Consider the following 22710-nt stretch of genomic DNA (forward strand, 5'->3'; position numbering starts at 1 on the left):
CAGGCAGCACCAGCTGGATGAATGCTCCAAACCCCTTTCCAGAGCACTTATTTATCACCACTGCCCTCCAGGCCTTACATTACTTTGGGGAACCACAGGTTGCAAAACCCCATCGTCCCCTGCCTGAATTAAAACCAGTTTGAAGCCTCAAGTCCTGCAGGATCAGCAAATCCAAAAACTTACCAGTTTCCTCTGCTACACAGAGTTTTTTCATATTTCTGGCTGACTGGGCTTTTTCAGGTGAGAGCTTGTCAAGAATGCCAGGTAAATTTAAATACTGTAAGTTTCTCAGCACACAACCTCATGCTGAAAGGGGATGGCTTTGCAGAAATTGTTAGAAAATAGTGCTTTATAAGCCAAGTTTCCTCAAGGTATGCTGAGAAAACAAAGGAAATAATAAGTTGCTACTAGGAGAGTTTACCCTGCTCAACTGCTATAGTTTCCCTCTGGAAATATTTTGCCAAAAGCAATTTGTGGATCACAAAAAGGTATGAAAAGGAGAAGAATGTTTCCTTTCCCATCCTGTGTAAAATAATGTAAACTATGTGCACATACGATGCATGGTGAATTTTATTACATTAAGTAGTAAGAACTACAGAAAATCCCAGAGTAGCTCTAAAGCAGCTAGAAAAAAAAAAGGGGGGACAAAATGAATCTGTACTTGCTTTTCAGTTAAAATTTCCATATTTAAAAAGGAGGAAAAAGCTCTTCTGACCTAAACCATCTGTATACACCGACCAAAACCAATTCCAAAATTCTACAAATCTAGTTGAAATTATATAATTGATCTGGTCAAGAGCTTGCCTATGGAATTCCAACAGCTCTAAATGGTATTTTCTGATGTCAGGTTGAACCATTTCCTCTCCCAAGGCAGAGCAGAAGGCTCCATCATTTAATCATTCCCAGCACTTAGGATCAGACAAGGAAGGCAAGTTGCAAGGTCTGCATTAATATCAACACTCCAGCGACCTCTCACACCCCATGGCACAGTGAGAACTCAATTTTACATTAATAAACCCTAAGACCAAACTGTTAGAAACTCAGAAGACACCAGGTATTACAACTCCCATAAATTACAGCCGAGCTCAAATGGCCCGTACAAGCAATTGTACAGTGATAAAGCCTAAGTGGATGATATTTAAACAGATATTTGATTTACTGCAGAATTTTACATCATGCTGGAATTCAAATGACAATTTCCAAGTGCAGAGAGCAGAAATCCCTGTCCCAGGCACAGTGCTGTTTGCAGGGCTCTGTCAGGAGAGCTGAAGGCTGAATCCTTGCCTCTGATGGTCTCAGGGCACAGAAGCCAAATGAGAGAACAGGACACTGAAAAAGAGAATGAACCAAGCTGCTGCTTCATCCCCAGGTAGGAAATGACACCCTTGGTCTTCTCAGAGTGATGGCTCACAAATCTCACTTCTGCAAGGCAGCTGCCTGTGGTTCCTGGCACCACAAAAACTTCTGATGGCAAACTGGGGGGGGGGGGGGTGTCTGTCTGTCTGTCAGGTTCCTCAGAGATGCACAAACTGAAGACTGGAGAGCAGATAGACTGAGCTCTTTAGGGACATCAGCACCTCTAAAATCATGGAATTAGAAAAGCCTCCAGGACCACTGAGTCCACCCTGTCACTGTCCCCAGCCCAGAGCACTGAGTGCCACATCCAGGAGATCCTTGGACACCTCCAGGGATGGGCACTCCACACCACCCTGGGCAGTGCATTCCAATCCCTGAGCACCCTCTCCATGGGGAAATTCCTGCTGCTGTCCACCCTGAGCCTGCCCTGGCCCAGCCTGAGGCCGTTCCCTCTGCTCCTGTCCCTGTTCCCTGGAGCACAGCCCGACCCCCCGGCTGTCCCCTCCTGGCAGGAAAATTTCCTCACTGGCACAGGGTGCCCAGGGAAAGGGTGGAACATTCCATCATCCCTGGAAGTGTTCACAGAATGTTTGGATTTGGTACTTAGGGACAGGGATTAGTGATGGCCTTGGTAGTGCTGGGTTAAGGGTTGGACTTGATGATATTTGAGGGTTTTTCCAACTGTAAAAATGTTGTGATTTTATGAAAACAACAGCTGGATTTACACAGGAGGAATTGTGGCATGAACAATCCAGAGCAGAACTTTAACACCCAAACAGATCACAAATGGCTCCCCTGAGACCAGAAACCCTCCTGTGCCCCAGCAATGAGCAACTACAGATAATTCTGGGTGATAAAATAAAAAAAAAAAACCCAACAAAACATCAAGGAGGAGATTTATCAGAGGAAAAAACATCGCAGGCTTCCAGTGGGATCCAGGAAAACCTCTGGGCCAATAGCTGGAGCAGCAGTAATTGTTCCAAATCTATCAATAAAGCTGAGCTGCTCCTTCATTGACTGCAAACACCAATTTCTTTCATGGGGGATTATAAGTTGATGTTCATGGTCTCTCTACCACCATTAGGGTGATAAACAGTTGAAACTACATCAGGATCTGACACGCAGATCAATTCTGGCTCCATAAAGAATCTACACAAGAGGTTCCTGGACAGGGATTTACTGCCCCCAGTTTTTATTCTCTCTTGCTGCTAAAATTACTTCTGTCAAGCACTTACAAGAGCACGGAGGAGAAGGAGGGAGGAAAAAAAAAAAGAAAAAGAGGAAAAAAGGCAAAAAAAGAATTAATTTTTCATGTGCTGCTGGAACAGCCTTTTGAAATTTCGGGAGTTTTTAAGGCAAATATGTTCCTGCATTGGAAATGATGCTGAACAGCAGGTGGGAGTGAGCTAAATAGTGAGCCAGCAGCACGAGCTGCTCACTATCCAGCACGCAGCAATTTGAAACACCAAACTAAGCTGTCGAGATTTTCTCCCAGGGCAGGCACAGGCTTCATGTTACCAGCACCAAATTATATTAGACATTTAATTTTAAACCTCAGGTACTTAAATGTAAAACCTTACAACAGTAATAGTCATAAAGCAGTGGGGCATTCCATTTCAGAGAATGGATTTTTCTATTTTTCCCCTTTAATTTAACCAGCACCTCCTGTTTTGTGGCTCTGCCCACTACAAAGTAATTTATCTAATTAGGAGATGTTCACAGCTGCTTGAAAGACAGAAGCCCCAGGAAACCAAAGGTCTGGTTTGGAAGACTTTGAAAAGTTCTCTGGAGCCACACAAAGTATTAATTTAATGTGAAAAAAAGGTGCAGAGAAAAATTGAATCCCAATATGTTATTTTGTCTACAATAAAACCACGTGACAATAAGCAGGCATATTCTCCAGTACATTGGCATTTGAATTCCAAAAGATGCTTAGCTTCTTGCCATACCTGCTGCTTTCACAGTATTAGCTTTTTATGACTAAAATTCAAAAATCTTTTAATGGAGAAAAAACCCCCAGAAATTAAAAAGGGTTTTTCATGCGTCAACTTGCCAACATAAAGGACACATCTCTGAGCTTACCCAAAGATGATACACTCAGAGCAATCAATTATTCTTGAGGTTTTGTAGGAGTTTTAGTGCAATACTTCTGAGTCTGCTGACCCTTAGTTGCCTAAAACTCATTTTTAATCCAGTTTTCCCTCCATATTTATGGAAAAACAATCCCTCAAAAAATTTTTTTTAAATATTAGAACATCTGCAAGAAATTATTTGAGGTAGGCTTCTTCACAAGTACCCACCAGTCACCTGCAATTTCAAAATAAGGATTTCATAGGTAATTCTGGCTGTCATCTCTTTTGAGCCAGAAGTAATCCCACATGAATGTCAAGTCAGAAACAGGTACTGCACATATGGGAGAGTGCAGGGCTGGGGTGGGAGAGAAGGTTCCCTTCACCAGGAGTTGCAAACCAGCTCGGGATGAGCAGCAGGAGCAAAAGGCAAGTCCAGCAAGCCCAGCATTCTGAAGTCAAGGTGATGGCAAAGGCAGGAATTCAGGGGATATTTCTACTTTTTAAGATTCTATTTCCACTCCAGTGTAGGAGTTCACTGAATTTTGGAGGTTTTCCTCCCCAGCAGCCTCACTTGGGACATGTGGCACGGGGATGGCACCTGCTCACCTGCCTGCAGGTGTGTCAGGGTGCACAGCACTGCAGCCTACAGCCCCTGCTTTCCCCCTACAGCCAGCACTCAACATTCTTCACCTTGCCTTAGAAAAGCCACAGGATAAAAGGCAAAAAAAGCCCAAACTTTGGTCTAACCTTTCAGAAGGGAGGTGGAGCTGGGGTGGATTAAAATGACCAAGCAAGTTCAGGAAAAGGAGGCAGAAAATGTGTGATTTGAAGATGGAAACCAGCTCAGCATCCGTGCAGGGCAATGCTGCCTCCCCTAAAAGCTTCACCAGGAGTGGGTGAGCTGGGTGGACACAGAGGAGAACAGGGCTGGAGCATTTGTTTCACTGTGCTGCTTCACAACATCCCTGCCTTCCTGCAAGGCTCACTCAGAAAACTCTTAGGCAACATCTGGACCATTTGAATGCAAATTCTCCTGAAGGTGCTGCCCCCATGTTTACAGCTCCAGGAAAAGGTCTGTGCTGTGCTAAGTGTGAATTTGATAGTTAATGTCACTCTGAAACACGGTGGTCATGATTTTAAACCCTCTGCTCTCCTAAGGTGGCACTAAAAACCTGCCCAGAGATGCTCTCAGGACTATACTCAGGTTCAGACCTTTCACAGACACAGAGATATATGTGGGACATGTGAAATAGTTCCCATATTCCCCTAACTGCTCCCATTTTAGGGGCAGCCATCAGAAACAGCATTCCTCCCTTTCTCCTGACCTGTTCACCCTGGTCTGGTAGCAAATATCACATCTACCCTTTAAAAACAATCATTGCTACAACCTAATAATTCCAAAACACCACCAGGAATAGTGCCTGCTCCTTTTAATGCTGTTAAATGCTCCACAGAGGAAACACTAAGAGTGTGCCAGGAGTGTGCAGGCAATGGAGCAAGAGCACAGCAGAGAAAGGACACACTGAGGAGAGGATCTGGAGGGTCACTTACTGCTAATATCCATCACACAGGGCAAGGAATCTGAGTATCAAGCAAACAACACACATTATGTGGCTGCTCCATCCTTGGGAGTGTCCAGGGCCAGGCTGGATGGGGCTTGGAGCAACCTGGGATAGTGGAAAGTGTCCCTGCCCATGGCAGGGGAAGATGGGCTTGAAGGTCCCTTCCAACCCAGATCATTCTGGGATCCTATGATTATGTACCTGAAATTAAAATTAAGCAGTATTGCAACTACATTAACTCTTCATGTTGAAAAAAGTATCCCAGAATGCTCTCAGGCTGTTCCAAGTCCCATCCAGCCTGGCCTTGGACACTTCCAGGGCAGCCACAGCTTCTCTGGGCAACCTCTGCAGGGCCTCACCATCCTCTCAGGGAAGGATTTCTCCCTAATATCCAAGATAAACCTCCTCTCTTTCAGTTTAAAGCCATTTCCCCTTGCCCTGTCACATAAAAAAGTCAGTGTTTAAAGTTAATCCATTTCCTTTTTTCTAATTCCAAATTTTCCCTCTGCAAGTTTCCAATTTTTCCCTCAGCACCCAACACCACAATGGGGTGGGCACATTTCATTCCCTTTTTTTTCCCTTTTGGAAAAAACCAAGAGCACCAAAGTCCCTCTTCACCCCCACAAAACTGCAGGTTTCTTACCACTGCTAATGCCACCATCCTCTCAGGGAAGGATTGCTCCCTGATATCCAAGTTAAACCTCCTCTCTTCCAGTTTAAAGCCATTTCCCCTTGTCCACATAAAAAAGTCAATGTTGAAAGTTAATCCATTCCCTTTTTCTAATTCCAGTTTCCCCCTCAGACTCTGCCAGTTCAGGACCCAACACCACAACCCAGTGAGCACTGTTTCACTTCCTTTTTTTTCCCTTTTGAAAAAAACCAAGAGCAGCAAAATCCCCCTTCATCCTACATGCCCCACCAGAGCTGCTAATGCCACCATCCTCTCAAGGAAGGATTGCTCCCTAATATCCAAGCCAAACCTCCTCTCTTTCAGTTTAAAGCCATTCCCTCTTGCCCTGTCACACAAAAAAAAGTTAATGTTAATCCATTCCCTTTTTCTAATTCCAATTTTCCCCTCGGACTCAGCCAGTTCAGTACCCAACACCACAACACGGTGGGCGCCATTTTGTTTCCTTTTTTTTTCCCTTTTGGAAAAAACCAAGAGCACCAAAGTCCCCCTTCACCCCAAGGTACGTGCCCCACCAGAGCAGAGCTGCTAATGCCACCATCTTCTCAAGGAAGGATTGCTCCCTGATATCCAAGCTAAACCTCCTCTCTTTCAGTTTAAAGCCATTCCCCCTTGCCCTGTCACACACAAAAAGTTAATGTTAATCCATTCCCTTCTTTCTAATTCCAATTTTTCCCTCTGCAAGTTTAGCACCCAACACCACAATAGGGTGGGTACATTTCATTCCTTTTTTCCCTTTTGAAAAAAAACCAAGAGCACCAAAGTCCCTGTTCAGCCCCCCAAAGCTGCAGGTTTCTTACCACTGCTAATGCCACCATCCTCTCAGGGAAGGATTGCTCCCTAATATCCAAGCTAAACCTCCTCTCCTTCAGTTTAAGCCATTTCCCCTTGCCCTGTCACACAAAAAAAGTTAAAGTTAATCCATTCCCTTTTTCTAATTCCAATTTTCCCCTCAGACTCAGCCAGTTCAGCACCCAACACCACAACACGGTGGGCGCCATTTTGTTTCCTTTTTTTTTCCCTTTTGGAAAAAGCCAAGAGCACCAGAGTCCCCCTTCACCCCGAGGCATGTGAACCCCCCAGAGCTGCAGGTTTCTTACCACTGCTAATGCCAGAGTTGGCAATGACTGTGGCCTCACTCCACTGATCTGCACTGGAGACCGAGTAGGAGCGCTGGTGCAAACCGTCCGGGCGGCTGTTGAAGGACACCAGACTGATCCCACTGGCCATCTGAGACACAGATGTGCTAGTAGTCACGTTCCCTAGGCACAAAGGGAAAACAAATCGTGTCAATAGAGAGCACAGGAGGGATTTCGTGTCAGGATGGATGGGAGGGAGCTTAATGAGCAGAAAGAAGGGGTTACTTCAGCCACACAATGACCATCCCTGAAGCGCCGGAGCTGACGGTCCTGAGACCGGTTCAAATCCAGCTAAGAAGACAAAAAAAGCCAAGTTTTTCATGGTATCACCTCATTCTGTTCATTCACCTTCTGGGAAACATGATCTTCCACCACTCTGCTACCAGGCACACTCTCTGGAGCTTCTCTGCTTGTTAGACTGGGCACAGAAAATCCATTTTATTGTATTTGCTGGGAAATGTCCCAATGAAGGCAGGAATGATGGATCTGACTCCATGTTCTCAGAAGGCTAATTTAGTACTTTATAATACTATATTATATTAAAGAATGCTATACTATACTAAAGAATACAGAAAGGACACTTACAGAATGCTAAAAAGATAACAATGAAAACTCCTGGCTCTCTCCAGAGTCTGACACAGCTTGGCCCTGATTGGCCAAAGAGCCAAAACAACTCCTAGCAGAATCCAATGGAACAATCACCTGTGGGTAAACAATCTCCAAACACATTCCACATGAGCACAGCACAGGAGAAGCAAATGAGATAAGACTTGTTTTCCTTTTCTCTGAGGCTCCTCAGCTTCCCAGGAGAAAAACCCTGGGCAAAGGGATATTTTCAGAGAATGTGAATGCTACATCAGTTTATTCCTAAAAGCCACTGTTTATACAACTGAGCCAACTCCAAGAGTTTAAATCAATCCACCTCTTAATAAGACCTGACACAGGTATGTCCCCCAAGAACACACTGATGGGGAGCAAAGGACTTCCAGCACTGAGAGACCAAGGGAGAAAAAAAAAAATTCTTGGACATTTAATCTTAAAACAACATTGTGAACACAAAGCAGACATTGGACTGACTGCAAGTATCATTCCTGGGGCTGCTCCCAGGAATGTGACACAAAAGGGGACACACAAAGAACAGCCTTTACTCAGTAAACACTTCTGTATTTTCACAATCACTGAGGCCTAGGACATTAAAATGCTGGGAGCTGTGTGCAAGGGGGAGTGACAGGGACAGGTTTCTCACCATAAAACAGGACAAGTGGGATTAGGTTGAATACATTTTAGAGCAGAAACAATTAAAACCTTTCCAGAAACTCAGGTTTCTGATGGTCTTACTCACAACTTGCTATGGGCCAAAACCTGCCCCATGGTTTTGGGCTCTGAGCACATTTTACTCCATTCCTAGCAACAGGCCTTGCATATCATAAAGCCACAAAGAATTTACAGTTTCATTCCTCATGGCAGGCTCTCTAAAGGTGCCCCACAGGTCCTCTCTGGATTGAAGAACACTCTTAAAAAACACATGCAAAGGGAAAGGAACAGACGCAGTGTTATAACGCACCCTCACACTTTGCATTTCCATTGCACCTTCTACTGATGAGTTCAGAAAAATTAATGAATTAATTTTCAATGCTCCTGTGAGGTTGTTAATTATCTGCTATCATTTCCCCCATTTTTCAGAGGTTAAATGACCCAGGGCCACAAAGGAAGATTGTGGCAGACTTGAAAATAAAACCCAGATCTCCTGACTCCCAGTTCTATCATTATGTCTTTTCCCAGAGCAGCCTTTGGGAAGACAGCAGAGCTTAGTGAACTACTTTGTGTTTATTAGAGTTGGCATAATTGTCCCTTTCTCTCCTCCCCTTTCCCAAGACAAAATCTCCTCTTTAGTCCTTAACACAGATCCATCACAGTATCTGTGTCTTCAATGTACTTACTCAGCCCTCTAGAACTTCTGCCTGGCAATCCCTGCTTTGCAGACATGAAATATATAGACATGAAAACTCATTTGTTTCATTAGTCTAAGGTGGGTTTTGGAACCATGGTGGGACCACCCAAGGCATGAGACTACAAAGCAGAGGACTAAACTGCAATTCAGTATTTTAAAACCACAACAGAAGATGAAAACATGAGCTGACCAAAGCTGTATTTTGGCTGCCTTAAAAGAAATCTCTCCTTCCAAATCAGCTTCTGTGATGCTTACTGTGAAATCCCCTTTTCCTCTGCTTTTCACAACCCAGAAAAATGATGAATATTAATAAATTGATTTGATGATCCACCAAATTACAGGGAATGGCTGATGTGAGTGACAAGAGTTTGAGATGGAGTTCAACCAACTCCGAGTTGGTTCTACCAACTCGAGATTCAGGCCAGCACAGACACAACACAAGCAGTGATATTTTTGTGCTGACATCTTCTACCTAGCCCACAAGCTTTTGAACACAAGTGTCCCATCACCTTCTGACCATGATGCAAAACCAACACCTGGAGAAGAGACCATCAAGGTTTCTGTGTCATCATGTCAGCACCAAAAGCTCTCCTCTCCCCTTAATGCCATCTGTGGAAGCTCCAACCCCACGCTGTGACATGAACCTGTTCAGAAGTGACTTGTTCTGGGAAACAAAGCAGAATTTTTCTTCCACTGCACCTCTCTCAAAGGTTGCTAGCACAAAACAGGTGCCAAGTGCATTCATGTGACACTTGAGTGAACTGTGATGAACCCAGCCCAGCTCCTTCTTTCCTACTGCCACAGCCTGGCAACCTTTATCCTGCAATTTTTATGATAATATTTATTTATCAATTCATCATGGATTAAATCCCACTTTGTCCAGGTGCTGCAAGGTATGTATTTTTAAGACAAATCAGACCATCAAACCAGCATCCCTGAGTAGACATCAGAAGTGCCAGACTACAGAAAATAGTGTGCCTTTCCTTTCCTGTTCCCCTCCTTGATATGCTCAGCTCTACCACAAACTTGTTACTTAAAACCTTGTATTAAAATCATTCTTTCCCAATCCAGCTCTGATTTTCCCACTTCTCAGTCCAACTGCAGGACATGAATCCCACAATGGGCACTAAAGCTGCCACCCCAAAACAAGGACTGCTGCTCTGGCCAGAGCTTCTCCAACAGAGTCCCACAGTTCTTCCCATCTACAATGGGCAAACCCCAAACCAGACCTGGCAAAACTCCTTTAATTTTCCTCATGGATAGAGCCTGGACAGCAGAGACCAGTTCAGCCTTTCAGCAGAGAAGCAGGAGACAGTGAAGAAGAGGAGGACAGCAGTACTCAGTGAAAATGCTGAAGATGTCCCTACCCAGGGCAGGGGGGTTGGACCAGATGAGGTTTAAGGGTCATTCCAGCCCAAACCATTCTGTGGTTCCCTGATCCATGACCAGCAAAGCCTGTATGTTGGGTCAGGCTTTACATCCTGCACCTTTTGTCCCCCCAGCCAAGGACAGATTCCCATCTTCACACCGACCCCAGGCTCCTGCTCTGCTACCTGGCCCAGGCTGGAGCTGTGAAAGAGTTGCCTCTTCAAATGCATCCTGCATGCATCAGCTGGTTGCTTAAGTTGATTAGCAGGGGGCAGTTAAATTACTATGCTAATCCATGTATTCTCAGCACTGTTTCCTTGATATGGATATGTGTATATGCTTACTGGGAAGCCTTGATTAGTTCAAGCTTCAATGTGTCAAAGGCTCCAGATTCTTTCCAAAGAATAATTTTAGCTGTACTCACATCCCTAAAGTGTGGGAGCTGATTTGAAAAGGTACTTACCTCTACCATATGCTATTTTTCTTTAAACAATTTGCATTTCAAAGGGAATATGGCATTTATATTTGAATGAATATCAGTATGTTGCCAGAACTTGTCTCAAATGAGCAAAAAAAAAGATGCTGCTCTCCTATTGAACAAAAATGTTTTCATCTACCAAAGGAGCATCAAAGAAAGAGTTCCTCTTTCTAGCTCTAGACAGCTTTATTAAAACTATCTTTTCTGATGTTATAAAACACCCCGTTACAGCCGCGCTTACAAAACGTTCAAACAATTAAGCCCCACAAAACCCATCCAAATTAAGATTCAAGGTAATTTCCAGGTTTGGCCACTGCTCAGCAGAGCAGCCCCTAAGAAGAGTGAGCGTGCTCACACAAAATCCCATTTAAATGCCCATTTATTCAGTGTAAAACGCTGCAAAGAGCACGAGGAATGAAGCCAAGGAGAGTGGAGAAGCTGAGGGAAACACACACGGGGGCAGAAGCAGAACAAGGGAGTCACTCTGGCTCCTCACACACAGCCCTTCAGACTTCCAAAACAACAGAGCAGAAATGCAAGACTTAGAAATGAAATTAAAATAACCAGGATCCACCCCAACAGGGGGCTTGGCAAGATGTGAACAGTGTGAGTCTAACAGGTAAAAGCCAAAAGGTCTATTATAAAAATGGTATTAAAATATGCAATTAAGATTAATATAAATGCTGGGTTACATATGTGGTCCAACAAAAAATAAAGCACTCATGGTTTTGGTCTTGTTTGCTCCTGTAATGGAACAGTATGAGGGACAGCATGTCTGCAATCCCACATTTGATGATTTTTAACTTAATAACCCTGTGAATCATCACAGGTTAGTGGAACAGACACATCAGTTCAAGCCTTCACCAACTACACCACCCACTAATTCCAAATGCAGAAGGAATACAATTCACAAGCAGACCCTGAGAAGAGAGACACAAGATACTGGGCACAAGTGATTTCCATTCCCTGCTGCAGACACATTTCCTCCAAACAAATCAGTTACCAGAAGCTACATTCACAAGTGCAACTAATACACTCCTGGATTTATGAGATGAGCAGCCAGAGCAGGAGTTGTGAAGCAGAACTGTATTTTTCCATGAAGCAGCAGCGTGTGAGACTCGCAGGGGGCTGCACAGAAAGACTGAATCAGATAAACTGCAGCCCTACTGCTCTGCTTGCACCATGTTTCATTTGTGCCAAGCTCCTCATGCTCATGACGAGTTTCTCTTCCAGAAAAAAAAAGAGGAGGAAATAAACCTCTTAAGGCCAGAGGGCTGCGCTCACCAGCTGTTAGAACTAATGAAAAATACATTAGAGTTGTGGGTCAGGAAATCCTGACTCTTGATATCAGAGGGTTAATTGTTTCAAATCATGTTGGGTCAATTTGTGTTGCAGGAATTCTGCCTATTCTTGAAATGCCCTCTAATTCAGTACCAGGCACTGTCAAGTAGGTTAGATTGGCTGTGGATGCCCCTTCCAAACCCACACTGCTCCCTGGAGTCTCTTCAGGGTGGAAAGGGAGAAGCCCCACTGCTGGCTGCAGAAAGATGGGAAGCATTCCCTTCCCATCCTCAGCTCTGCAGCACACCCAGAATGAATTCCCAGAGGTGAGCAGAAACCTTTCCAGTGGGCAAACCTCTCCTGAGAAGTGTCTGACCATCCCAGCATTTCTTTCCCATCCTCAGCTCTGCAGCACACCCAGAATGATTTCCCAGAGGTGAGCAGAAACCTTTCCAGTGGGCAAACCTCTCCTGAGAAGTGTCTGACCATCCCAGCGTTGCTTCCTGCCTCTCCCTCACCCACAGATGTGAACCTTGGGACCAGGAACATTTGGGGATGCTCTCCTGGGTTCCATTAGTTTGCTGCCTCAGCATCCATCTTTTCCAGGTGCATCCTGTGCTCACTCTGGAGATTGTGCACTCCACCGAAATCCGAGGAAACAGCTCCTTGCCTCTCCTTGCCTCTCCCACTGAGGAGAGCCCCATGCTGGGAAGGGAGGCATTGCCCAGGTGTCTGGCTGTGTTCTGAGGAGACTGTGGGACCTGAAGAGCTCTAAATTTCAGAGCCAGGTTCTTCAGGGGGGTGGAATTCCCTCAAGTACTACCATGGATTCTGTTCCATCCCAACAGCAGTGTGCAAGCAGCACAAGGTCCCTGCCCTGCTTCATCAGGCACCTGAAATTACCTGAGGCTCCTCACACATAAAACAAGAAGGAGTGAGGGGCAGGGTTGGACACAGATGATCTTTGAGGTCCCTCCCAACCCAAACCCTTGTGACTCTATGACAAAAATCTTTCCAAACCACACTGGTTCCAGCGCTGCAACTCTCCCCCAACACGCTGATAATCACTTTCAGCACTGCAGCAGCAAACTTGCTTGTGAGTTTAACTTAGTTTTAAGACTTCTTTCTTCCAGAAGCATTTATTTACTCAACAAAATTCCTAAGAACAAGCAGCTATTCCTAGAGGAAGCCCTTCCATCTCCATCCCTGCCGGACTGGGCTCGATCGGCAGCGCGCAGACCGAGCGGGGTCAGTACTAATGAACAAACAAGGCAGTGCCAAGAAATATCCTGGCAGTGAAGGACGTGGTGCTGGGAGTATAACGAGGAAAGCTATTATTCTCAGAACATGCCAAAGCAACACAGCAAGTGTGGAGGAAAATTAAGTCATCAGAGGAGACATCTCTTCTAAAAGAAAGTTAAACCCAAGATCTTCACCGCGGGCTTCTGCTCGAGATCCCCCACTATTTATTCTGCTGGGATCAAAGCCTGCTTTCCTTCCCTGGCAGGCAGATTATTATTATTTTTCTGTAGTTTTAACAAATAACAGTAATAAATAAGATATGCTTGGCTTTCTGGGCAAGTCCTGATTGAGGCTACCTGCTTGTTCAGGGAGTGCAGCTTTAAGACCCAGGGGTGAGTGTTTTGCTGGCAAAAACTCTGCTTTTTGTTGCTCTCATTTGGCTGTGAATCCCGACAGGAACCGTGGATTTAACTTTGTGTAAAATAACAGCAGAGATCCGAACCATTCCGAGGCAGGTACAGCAGGGCATGTGCAGGCCCTGAGGCAAAGGATGTAAAATGCTTCCCAATCCCTTCGACTGTCTGTGGAAATTATCAATAATGGAACGGGAGAGGGGGTGGCAGGTCCTACCTGCACACTGCATCCCGACTGCTGAGATGAACTGGGCTAACTTTGGGAGCTTCCCACGGGCTCCAGCCCTCCCCAAACCCTGCCGGAGCCTCCTGGGGTGGGGAGGGACCACTGCTGGCATTCACCGCCTCTCCAGGAAACAGAACAAAGAAACTTTATTTTCGCAAAAGAGACAATAGATACCAACGCGAGATGACTTTTTCCCTTTTTTTTTTTTCTCCCCCCTCTTTTTAATAGCTATTGCCACTGTAACAGCAGCTAAGTGAATGCATGTCTGCAGTGTGAGCAGTTTTGATAAACAGCCTCTGCGGGCCACACAACGGGGATAATGTATCCTTAAGTACTGCCAATGAGCTGCCATTCTGCACAGCCAATTACTTCTGTGCGTCTGTCACTCAAAGGAAAAATGACTGAGCCCATTAGATCAAACCTTTGTCACTGTTCCTAATGCACTCTTAGGCCTCATTAATCTGAGGGAGCAGCAACACAGCCGCCGGTGCCTCATTGCCTCCCCCACAACAGGCCCACGTGAATCTTCTCATCTCTCCCCCAAGTGCACCACGTTAATCAAGCTCTCCTTATTACCCCGGTCCCTGTCACGCCGGAGAGCGCTCTCTCTCTTAAATGCTCTCATTATGGTCCATCTTTAGAGCCGGCTGAGTGGAAAAAAAAAAAAAAATTAAAAAAAAAAAAGAGGGGAAAAAATAATAAAAAAAAAACCACAACAAACCCTAGCCAGAGAGAAAGAGAAGAGGAAAAAGCAAGTCCGATCACATTAATATTCATGACAATAATTAGTATTCTAGGTCACTGAATATTCATGCTATTAGTTTGGTTTTTTATGGGTTTGCTGGATGTCCTGATTGCTGGAGTGTGGAGGAAAACAGCATGGTTGGGACTTTAGATGTCAACGCAGTTCAATACTCCAAACACATTTGTGAATTTTTTTTTTTTCCCTCCCCCGTTTGGTAAATCAGCTTCAACCCTCTCGATGGCTTTAATACCTTAAAATCACTGGGGGGAAAAGCACAGACATCACCTTTTTTTACTCATCACCTGCCAAGGTCTGAACACCCAACCAGCTTGTGCTGCACCCTGTGACCCTCAGGACACCGGGATGTCATCGGGTGGACAGGGCAGATCTGGGATTTTATCCAGGATACGGAGCCATGAAAATCATCCAGAGGGAAACAGGCACCAACTGCAGGCTCCAGTCACCTGCCTGTGACACATCCCCACCCTTTATCCACCTCATCAGCATCAGGGGTTTGCCCTCCTCCAGAAAGGATCCTCACACAGCTCGTTTTCCCCCTTTTTTTTTTTCCCTGAAGAGAAAAATCTCAGCAAACTCATCTTTCTCAATATTTAACTAACGCAATTATTTTATCAAATATTTATTTCATTATTGTGCCCTGCTCCTTTTCTCCCATTAATAAGGGATATAGCATACTAACTAAATGAAAGCTTGTATTTCTCTAGTTCTGGAAAGGGCAAATCCTAGTCCAGAGGAAGCAGAGAAAATGACCTTGAGGGATCCCCCTCTAGTGGGATGAAAGGGAAATCTTGGATGCACTTGAAATTGGGCTTTTTTCCTTTGAAACGAACAAACTGCCAACTTCTCCTTCCCATTGCTGCAGCTGTATATCACTGAGCCAACAGCAGAGCCACCCAGATGGAAAATTGACTGGGGTGATTGATGACAAAAGTAAGTCCCAAACTTGCATTTGTGATCTGTGGCAAGTGCATGAAAGTGGAGCTGGAGCTGAAGTGCAGAAAGTGTTCTGCGCCCGACTGCAGAGTTAGGGACAGCTCCCAACAACCACACCAGGCCACCATCAGCCCCCTCCAAGCAGGGAATTCAGAGCAGGTTCCGGAATTTAGGGCTCAGTCCAGCATCTATTTGCAAAGGCACCCACGATCCACCCAAGGCTTTGGGAAAACTGCCCATGCTTCTGAGCTCTTGGCTTGATAAATATTTTTACTCATCACCAGGCTCATTGTAACATCTGAATCCTAACAGTGACCCCCCAGTTAAAAAAGATTATTACATGATCTGCAAAAAACACCAAGGATTTGACAGATGATCACAATTAATGACAGACAGGAAACTCACAGTGGTAAGAAGGTGGAGCTGCCATTCCTGCAGCATCTGAAATGTCACAAGCAGTTAGCAGATAAGAACCTTCAGCACACTTAACGATGGCACTAACACATTTTGGGATACTTCACATACTGTACAGTCACCATTTTAAGGAAATTTAATAGCACCAAATTATTGAAATGAAGTGTTAATCAGGAAACAATTTATCTCTACACCATAAGCTATTTTTAGTCGTGAACTTTCTACATCAGTGGCTCTTGCTACAGCTCAGGCTTTGGGTTGTTTGGAAAGGAGAAGAAATAAATGACTCCTGGGAGAGATTTCAGGAATAAGTTCACCTTCAGGTCAAGCAGCTCAAATCCAACCCAATTCAGGAGTGAATGAAACCTGGACCCACTCCTGGCTCCAAAGTCAGGCTGAGCCAGCTCCTAAAGGGCAGAGAGACTGGCCAGTGGGATGGACAGGACTGTGAGATGGACAGGACAGGACTCTGGCCCTGCTCCCAGCTCTTAGAGAAAGCTGGAACTGAGCAAGTCCAAGAATTACCCTTTTCTGAAGGACTTCTGACTGAGCTGCATCAACAGAATGATGCTCAGTGCCATGTAAATTTAATTTCAATTTCATTTACTTCACCATTGTTTGTCAGCTTGGATTGAAAATACCACAGAAGTGACATAATTTTGGATTGAAGGGAGTAAACATCCATTTCCCCCAGCTCACAGTTTCCTACCAAGTTAGCTTACAAGTGTGAGCACCTTCCCTGAAGCCACAGTTAACAACCTGTTATTTAAAGCCTAAACAACATAAATAACAACACAGCATCTCTTTGTATTTTCTGGGAGAAGCTGCCACACAGAATCCCAGTTCTTACACAATAAACCCCAAAGAACCCAAGAAGGGACCAGTTTTCAAATCAAAGTAAACCTTTTTCCAGGCAAGGTGCTTGGCTTTGCAACAGCAGGAGCAGCCCAACCTTCTACTCCTTTCCCTGCTTTCTGACAGCACAGAAAATATTCCTTTTTCCTGCTGCTGTTTCACTTCCAGTTTGTTCACTGTCCCACCATGACTGTGACAATGGACTGTGACTTGATGTTAAGGGAAAATTGGTTTTTTGTTTTTCCCAAGCCCTTGTGCCAGTGGAAACCCAGCACGGAAGAGTAATCCAGACTTTTTTAAACTCATATATTTTCATAAAGGTGGGTTTTTTTCTTTTTTTCTTTTTTTTTTTTTTTTTTTACATCTCTAAAATGGAAACTCTCAAGGACTGGAACTGAGTTTGTGCCAAAGAACTGAGTTTGTCCTTCCTGAATTCCCAATATTGCCCTGATCAGCCTCATTCCCTCTATTCTGCTCACAGCACTGTTATGGGAAGCACCTTGGGAAAGAACCTCCCCATGTGGGAAGAAATTCAAGGTGTCTGATCCATCACTGAGGTCCAAAAAGGCTTCAGAGAGGGAAGGGGATGAGGAAAAGGAGGAGCTTGAGCTGCTCACAGACCATGGTGGGAGCAGAAGAGTGGTTGAATCACAAGAAATTACACTCAGAGAAAACTATTTGCTGAAATATGAACTTAAAATACCAGTTACAGGTAATCAAATGGACATTTAATCCATAGATTTCTTGGCAAAGTTGGCATGGAAATCCATCCTTAAGGGGCACTTCCAAGCAGTGCTGAAGTGTCAAATGAAGACACCAACCAAACCAAGCAGTATTTAACATTTGGGGATGAGGTAATGTGAAGCAGAGAAAATACAGTGAATTTACAGGCCTAAAAATCCAAATAGGAAGTCCTGACTCTTCCTGTCTGGTCCAAACCTCCTCCACATGGCAGAGCCATGTACAAAACCCTGCCAGTGACAAGCAGTAGGTGACAAGCTCGGCCCTGTGATCCATTTTGAGGCACCACACAGGCTCAAGACCCCACTACCAAGGTGAGGGGGAGCTCTGAGGCAGCAGCACAGCCTGCAAGGGATGATTCCCAGGTGTTCTGAGCTGTGTGACAGATAACTGCAGATATTCCAGGGGTCCTTCTGCCATTCCAGAACTCAGCCCTGAGTACCTCATCAGAGTTCAGATGAAGAAGGCAGGCACAGCTTGGGACAATGCCCTTCTTTTCTTTCTTTTCTTTCTTTTTAGTAATTCTTAACTGATCAGCAGCTCCTTTTTATGTTTGCTTTTAAGCCCATAACAAGCAGCAGATGCTGCCCAGACACCAACAACAGCAAAATCTTTCAGTATTTCTAAGCAAGAGGATGAGGAAGCCAAGAGGGAGGAGAGAAGCTCCAACTATTCCCACAGTGTTATTTGAAATTCACTATCTGAATTTCCCAGCATTTGGAATTGCTGGCATAATTGACTTCTTTCTGTGTGATCAAACCTCAGGCTGGCAGGACACACACACACACAATGAGAGCTGCCTGCTGCAAACTCTCAGGGAAAGTTTCCCTCTGACCTGGCAAACCAAGTAGATGCCAAAATATGTAAATTCCATGCTACAAACCTTAAATTCTTACATATCTCTAAATATGTTTCCAGAAACTTGCTTTTTCTGCAGCTATCAAGTAATTTCTGACTGTGTTCAAATGTGCTAAAAGCTGAAATCTCTTTATTTAAACATCTCCCCTGCAGTTTATTGACTCAGCCCAACACTTTTCTTCCCTAAATTAGGAAGTATAGTGAAAACCAAAGACCTCCTCACACCTGGTCATCTAAATTATATAGTAAACTGGAAAAAACCAACCCAACCATGAATAATTTTCTCCTATGAGCTCTGCCAGGTCAAAACCTGAAGAAGGGTTTGATGAAATCATGGCTTCAGACACCTCAGGGCCCAGCCTGGGATCTCCAGGAATTTCTGCTCAGTGGCACCACTTTAAAAACCATCTCAAACAGCACCATTCAGAGTTGGAAGGGGAAAAAACACTTCTCAGTTTTCTCCCAATAAATGGAAATGTCTCAAAAATGCAGGAAATTACACCTTGGCTTGAAGGACTGAGGTTCGGAATTAGATGCTATTTAAGGTCCCTTCCAACCCAAACCAGCCTGATCCTATGAAGCATGAGACAGATAATGATTATTATTATTATACAAGAGAAGACACCTGAATATCCAGGAATGCCAGGGCTGCTCATCCCAGTGGGTTTTGCACAGGGACAGGAGTGTGGGTATGGTTTTGCTGGCACATGCAGGAGGTGTCTACATTACCCATAAATGCAGAAGGCACTTGGCACTTTATGGATGTCATCCCAAACATGCTGACAGAACTTCCACTAGCCCATTATGAGTTTTGTACAAGCTGTGCATTTTACAAGATAAACTGTCTCAAACGTTTTCCCTTAATGCAATTTTTTAAAATCCACTTAGCTGTATGGACAAGTACTTCAGCAAACAATAAACATCTTTGTTTAGAGCTCAGAAGGAGCTATAAACCACTTCCACCAATAAATTAAAAAGCTTTCCACAGAAGAATCTTGCTGTTAGAAGAATGCATAATACTGAACTTTCCAAAAGTGGAAAGAAGGGCTGTGGGTCTCACCAGGAGGCCATAAAAAGCCCTTTCACTATGTATTAGATAAGAGATCATAGATTCCTCCCATATGTTAATGACTGTGAAATTATGTAGGGCTTTGGCAAGTACAGGGTAACAAATACACAAAAACAGACACTGAAGGCTACCCAGAAACTCAGAATATCCTGTGGGGGACAGATCAGCAGTCAGGGCTTAAAAACTTCCACATCAGTGGGTTTGTAAATCCCAAAATAGTTTGGGTTGGGAGGGATCCTACAGTTCAACTAATTCCACCCCCTACCATGGGGAGGGGGACCTTCCACAACACCAGGCTGCTCTGAGCACCACCAGCCTGGCCTGGAACCCCTCCAGTTATGGAGAGATATCCATCCCTATCCCAGCTGTTCATGGTAATTCCCTACAGACACTGGAAATGCAGATTTTCTGCCACTTTTTCCCCTAGCAAGGTGCTCCCTTACCTGAATTTGGCGAGATGTGTAAACTGCTCATGTCTTTGGAGAGGCCGTTGGTTTTGGGGCTGGAGATGGGGGCACAGGCTGAGGTGGCTCGGGGTGGCCTCTTGCCAGGGACCTTCACAGTGGTTCTCAGCAAGTCAATCTCTTTGCCATGAACATTCTGCATGTAATCCTGCAGAGAGAGGAGAAAACCCCAAACACAACATCAGACAGGGAGTTCTGTAAGAATTAACAGAACTAACAAACCTGGTTTCACAAGGCTCTGGCCCTACACCCTCTACCCACACCCACCACAGGGTTTTCCCCTTCCATGTTCCTGATAATCCCTTCCACACTTCTCACAATTAACTCCAGAAGTCTGGAGCTTTCTCACAGATCCTCCAACATCCAGCTGGGTAAGAGGTAATTCACTACACAGCCACGTGTGGGAATTCACCAGCTAAAGGTCTCAAACATGAGCAGAAGACCAGGCTGAGTGCCCCACATTCACTTGTGTCTCCTCTCTGCCAGTGCTTCATGCCCTCATCTCCTTCTCCCTCCAATTTAGATGGAATGGGTCAGCAGGCACCAAAGTTACAAAAGGGCACTAGCAGGGAAGGTCTCAGCAATTCCAACATTGTTTCCTTACAATATGACCCTTCCTGCACCCACAGAAAATATCATCAAAGGGGAAAAAAAATCATGCAAATTATATCTGATTAGAGCAAACACTGGGAGCCAGAAGTGGAAAAGGATTTTGCTAATTCTTGCTTGGAAAGCCCACAAAGGGGAAATAAACAGAAAAGCAAATGGACATGGGTGTTTTTATCAGATGGAAAATTGATCCTGGGATAGACCAGCACAGCTATTTCCAGGACAGGTGGTGAATGTTAAAGCCAGCACACAAGACACCAGAGTTCTCATCTCCTGGTACACAGGGCTGTGGTCACTCACATTCCAAACAAAAATAATTGAAACTGGAACAACTACAGGGACAACAAAAGAGACACTCTCTTAAAGAGGACATGCAAGAGGGGCAGCACAGGAGAGGAAAATCAGGGGTGAAAAGGGGCAAGAGCACTGCACAAAAAGATACCTGGGCTGCCCAGAGAAGCTGGGGCTGCCCCTGAATCCCTGGAAGTGTCCAAGGCCAGGTTGGACATTGGGGCTTGGAGTTACCTGGGCTAGTGGAAGGTGTCCCTGCCCATGGCAGGGATGGAATGGCATGAGCTTTGGGGTCCCTTCCAACCCAAACCACTCCAGGACTCTGGGATTAAGGACCCTGAGAGAAAAACAGCGATTTGCTGTGGCTGGGAGAAGATCTGGGCTCCCACTTCACAAGAGATTTCCTGAATTTACCCAAATTCTCTATCACTGCTGCCACAATCCAGGGAGCTGATTGCTCCCTCATCAAGATTCTTTCACCTTCAGCAGTTTTTACAACACAAATGATTTATTCTGCTCAAAAATAATCAAAAATCTGGACCAGCAATAATTTCTTCATAGTTAACAGAAATCAGTGATAAAACCCTCAAACTAAGCCATCACAGCAGCTTATTTTTCCTAAGCTGAGAAGTATTAACAGGAAAAGGTGGTGTCTGAACAATTAATGGGGAGAGGACACAGAGCTCTGCTGCCAAGAGAAAAACAAAGGCAAACCACTCAGGAAAATTCCTTTACTAGGTGCTGGAGAGCAAACACCTTTCATCCATAAATCATGAACTCGGCAGAACTTTCTTATTTGGGTGTCACTTCTTCACAAATTAAAATACAATAAGCATAAGATAATTGAGCATTCATTGCTTGTGGGCTGTAAAGTGAGGTTTAATCAGGGAGTGACTAAACCTCGGCTGGCCGGTACCCTTTTCCAACAGTTTTATTTAACGTACAACCAACTTAAACTGGAGAAGGGGGTTTTGGATCCAGTTCAGATGAAGGCTGGGTGTGATTTCCCAACTTGAGATGTGGCAGGGTGCTGTTAAAGGCCTTTTAGCTGGGTGCAAAGCAGGCTGACGTGAGCCACAAAACCACTTGAGGAAGCCGGGGAGTGTTGGCAAACACAAAACCAATGAGTGGCCGCCGTCGGAGCAAAGCGCCCGAACCACAACAGATGCTGGGTAGGTATTAATGTCAGCTTAAATATTTATGGGGATATATCAAATGTAAATAATAAAGGCCCTTTCATCGTGGGCAGGGTGCAGGGCGATAATCTGCAGGTCTCCCCGAGGAGGGGAGGGCAAGGAGAGCGTTCCCAGCCCCCTCAGATCCTCAGCTCGCTCGGGGAATGAAAGTTCAAACTACAAAATGACGCCGGGGCTTCAGAAGAGCAATGGAGGGTTTGATCAGATTAGAACAGATGAGGGTCTTGCTGTCATCTGGAATATGCTGTGTTAAAGAGAAGACAGCAAGCTGGATTTTGATATGCAAATGGTACAGGGATAACTCCCCAAGATGTTAGTTGTAGAAAATGCTGATCCGAGAAAAAAGGGGAAAAAAAACCCTTTAACAAGGCATGAGGGTAATTCAAAGCCAAGTACTTTTAAACAGCACTTAACAAGTCCCTAGAGCCCACTCAACAGTGGGCCACCCCAGACGTGCCATCTTCTGCCCCTCAACAGCTTGAAAAAGTAGTAATTGCGAATCCATTTGCATTTTTCTTCTCAACTTGTCCGCGTTCATCATTCGGCAAGGCAGGGGGAAAAAATAATAAAAAAAAATAAAAATTAAAGGCAGCAGCAAAGCAGAGGGACCCCTCCCCAAACACGTGGCACAGAGGAGACGCGGGCGCCCCGATCCCCCACGCCCTGCGCTCGCACCTCCGCCGCCGCTTGTTTTTTACATTTCGCTCCTAATTATGTTGCATCTATTGCCATACACTT

The 22710-nt window shown here is 44.8% G+C and overlaps 1 protein-coding gene across 13 annotated transcripts in view; it reads right to left on the bottom strand.

Moving 5' to 3' along the window:
• Positions 1 to 22710, bottom strand: part of AGAP1 (ArfGAP with GTPase domain, ankyrin repeat and PH domain 1) — a 325885-nt gene that overhangs the window by 101150 nt on the left and 202025 nt on the right. For 9 of the 13 annotated variants that reach the window (XM_077180979.1, XM_077180978.1, XM_054653105.2 and 6 more), the window contains 2 exons: positions 19856 to 20024; positions 6779 to 6940 (listed from right to left, as the gene is read on the bottom strand). In XM_077180979.1, the coding sequence (XP_077037094.1) occupies positions 6779 to 6940; positions 19856 to 20024 (331 nt within the window). The remainder of the gene's footprint in view (positions 1 to 6778; positions 6941 to 19855; positions 20025 to 22710) is intronic. The other 4 variants (XM_077180980.1, XM_077180974.1, XM_077180977.1 and 1 more) reach the window with 1 other exon arrangement.

The sequence above is a fragment of the Agelaius phoeniceus genome, chromosome 7 (assembly GCF_051311805.1).
Source record: "Agelaius phoeniceus isolate bAgePho1 chromosome 7, bAgePho1.hap1, whole genome shotgun sequence".
In the NCBI taxonomy this organism is placed as follows: domain Eukaryota; kingdom Metazoa; phylum Chordata; class Aves; order Passeriformes; family Icteridae; genus Agelaius; species Agelaius phoeniceus.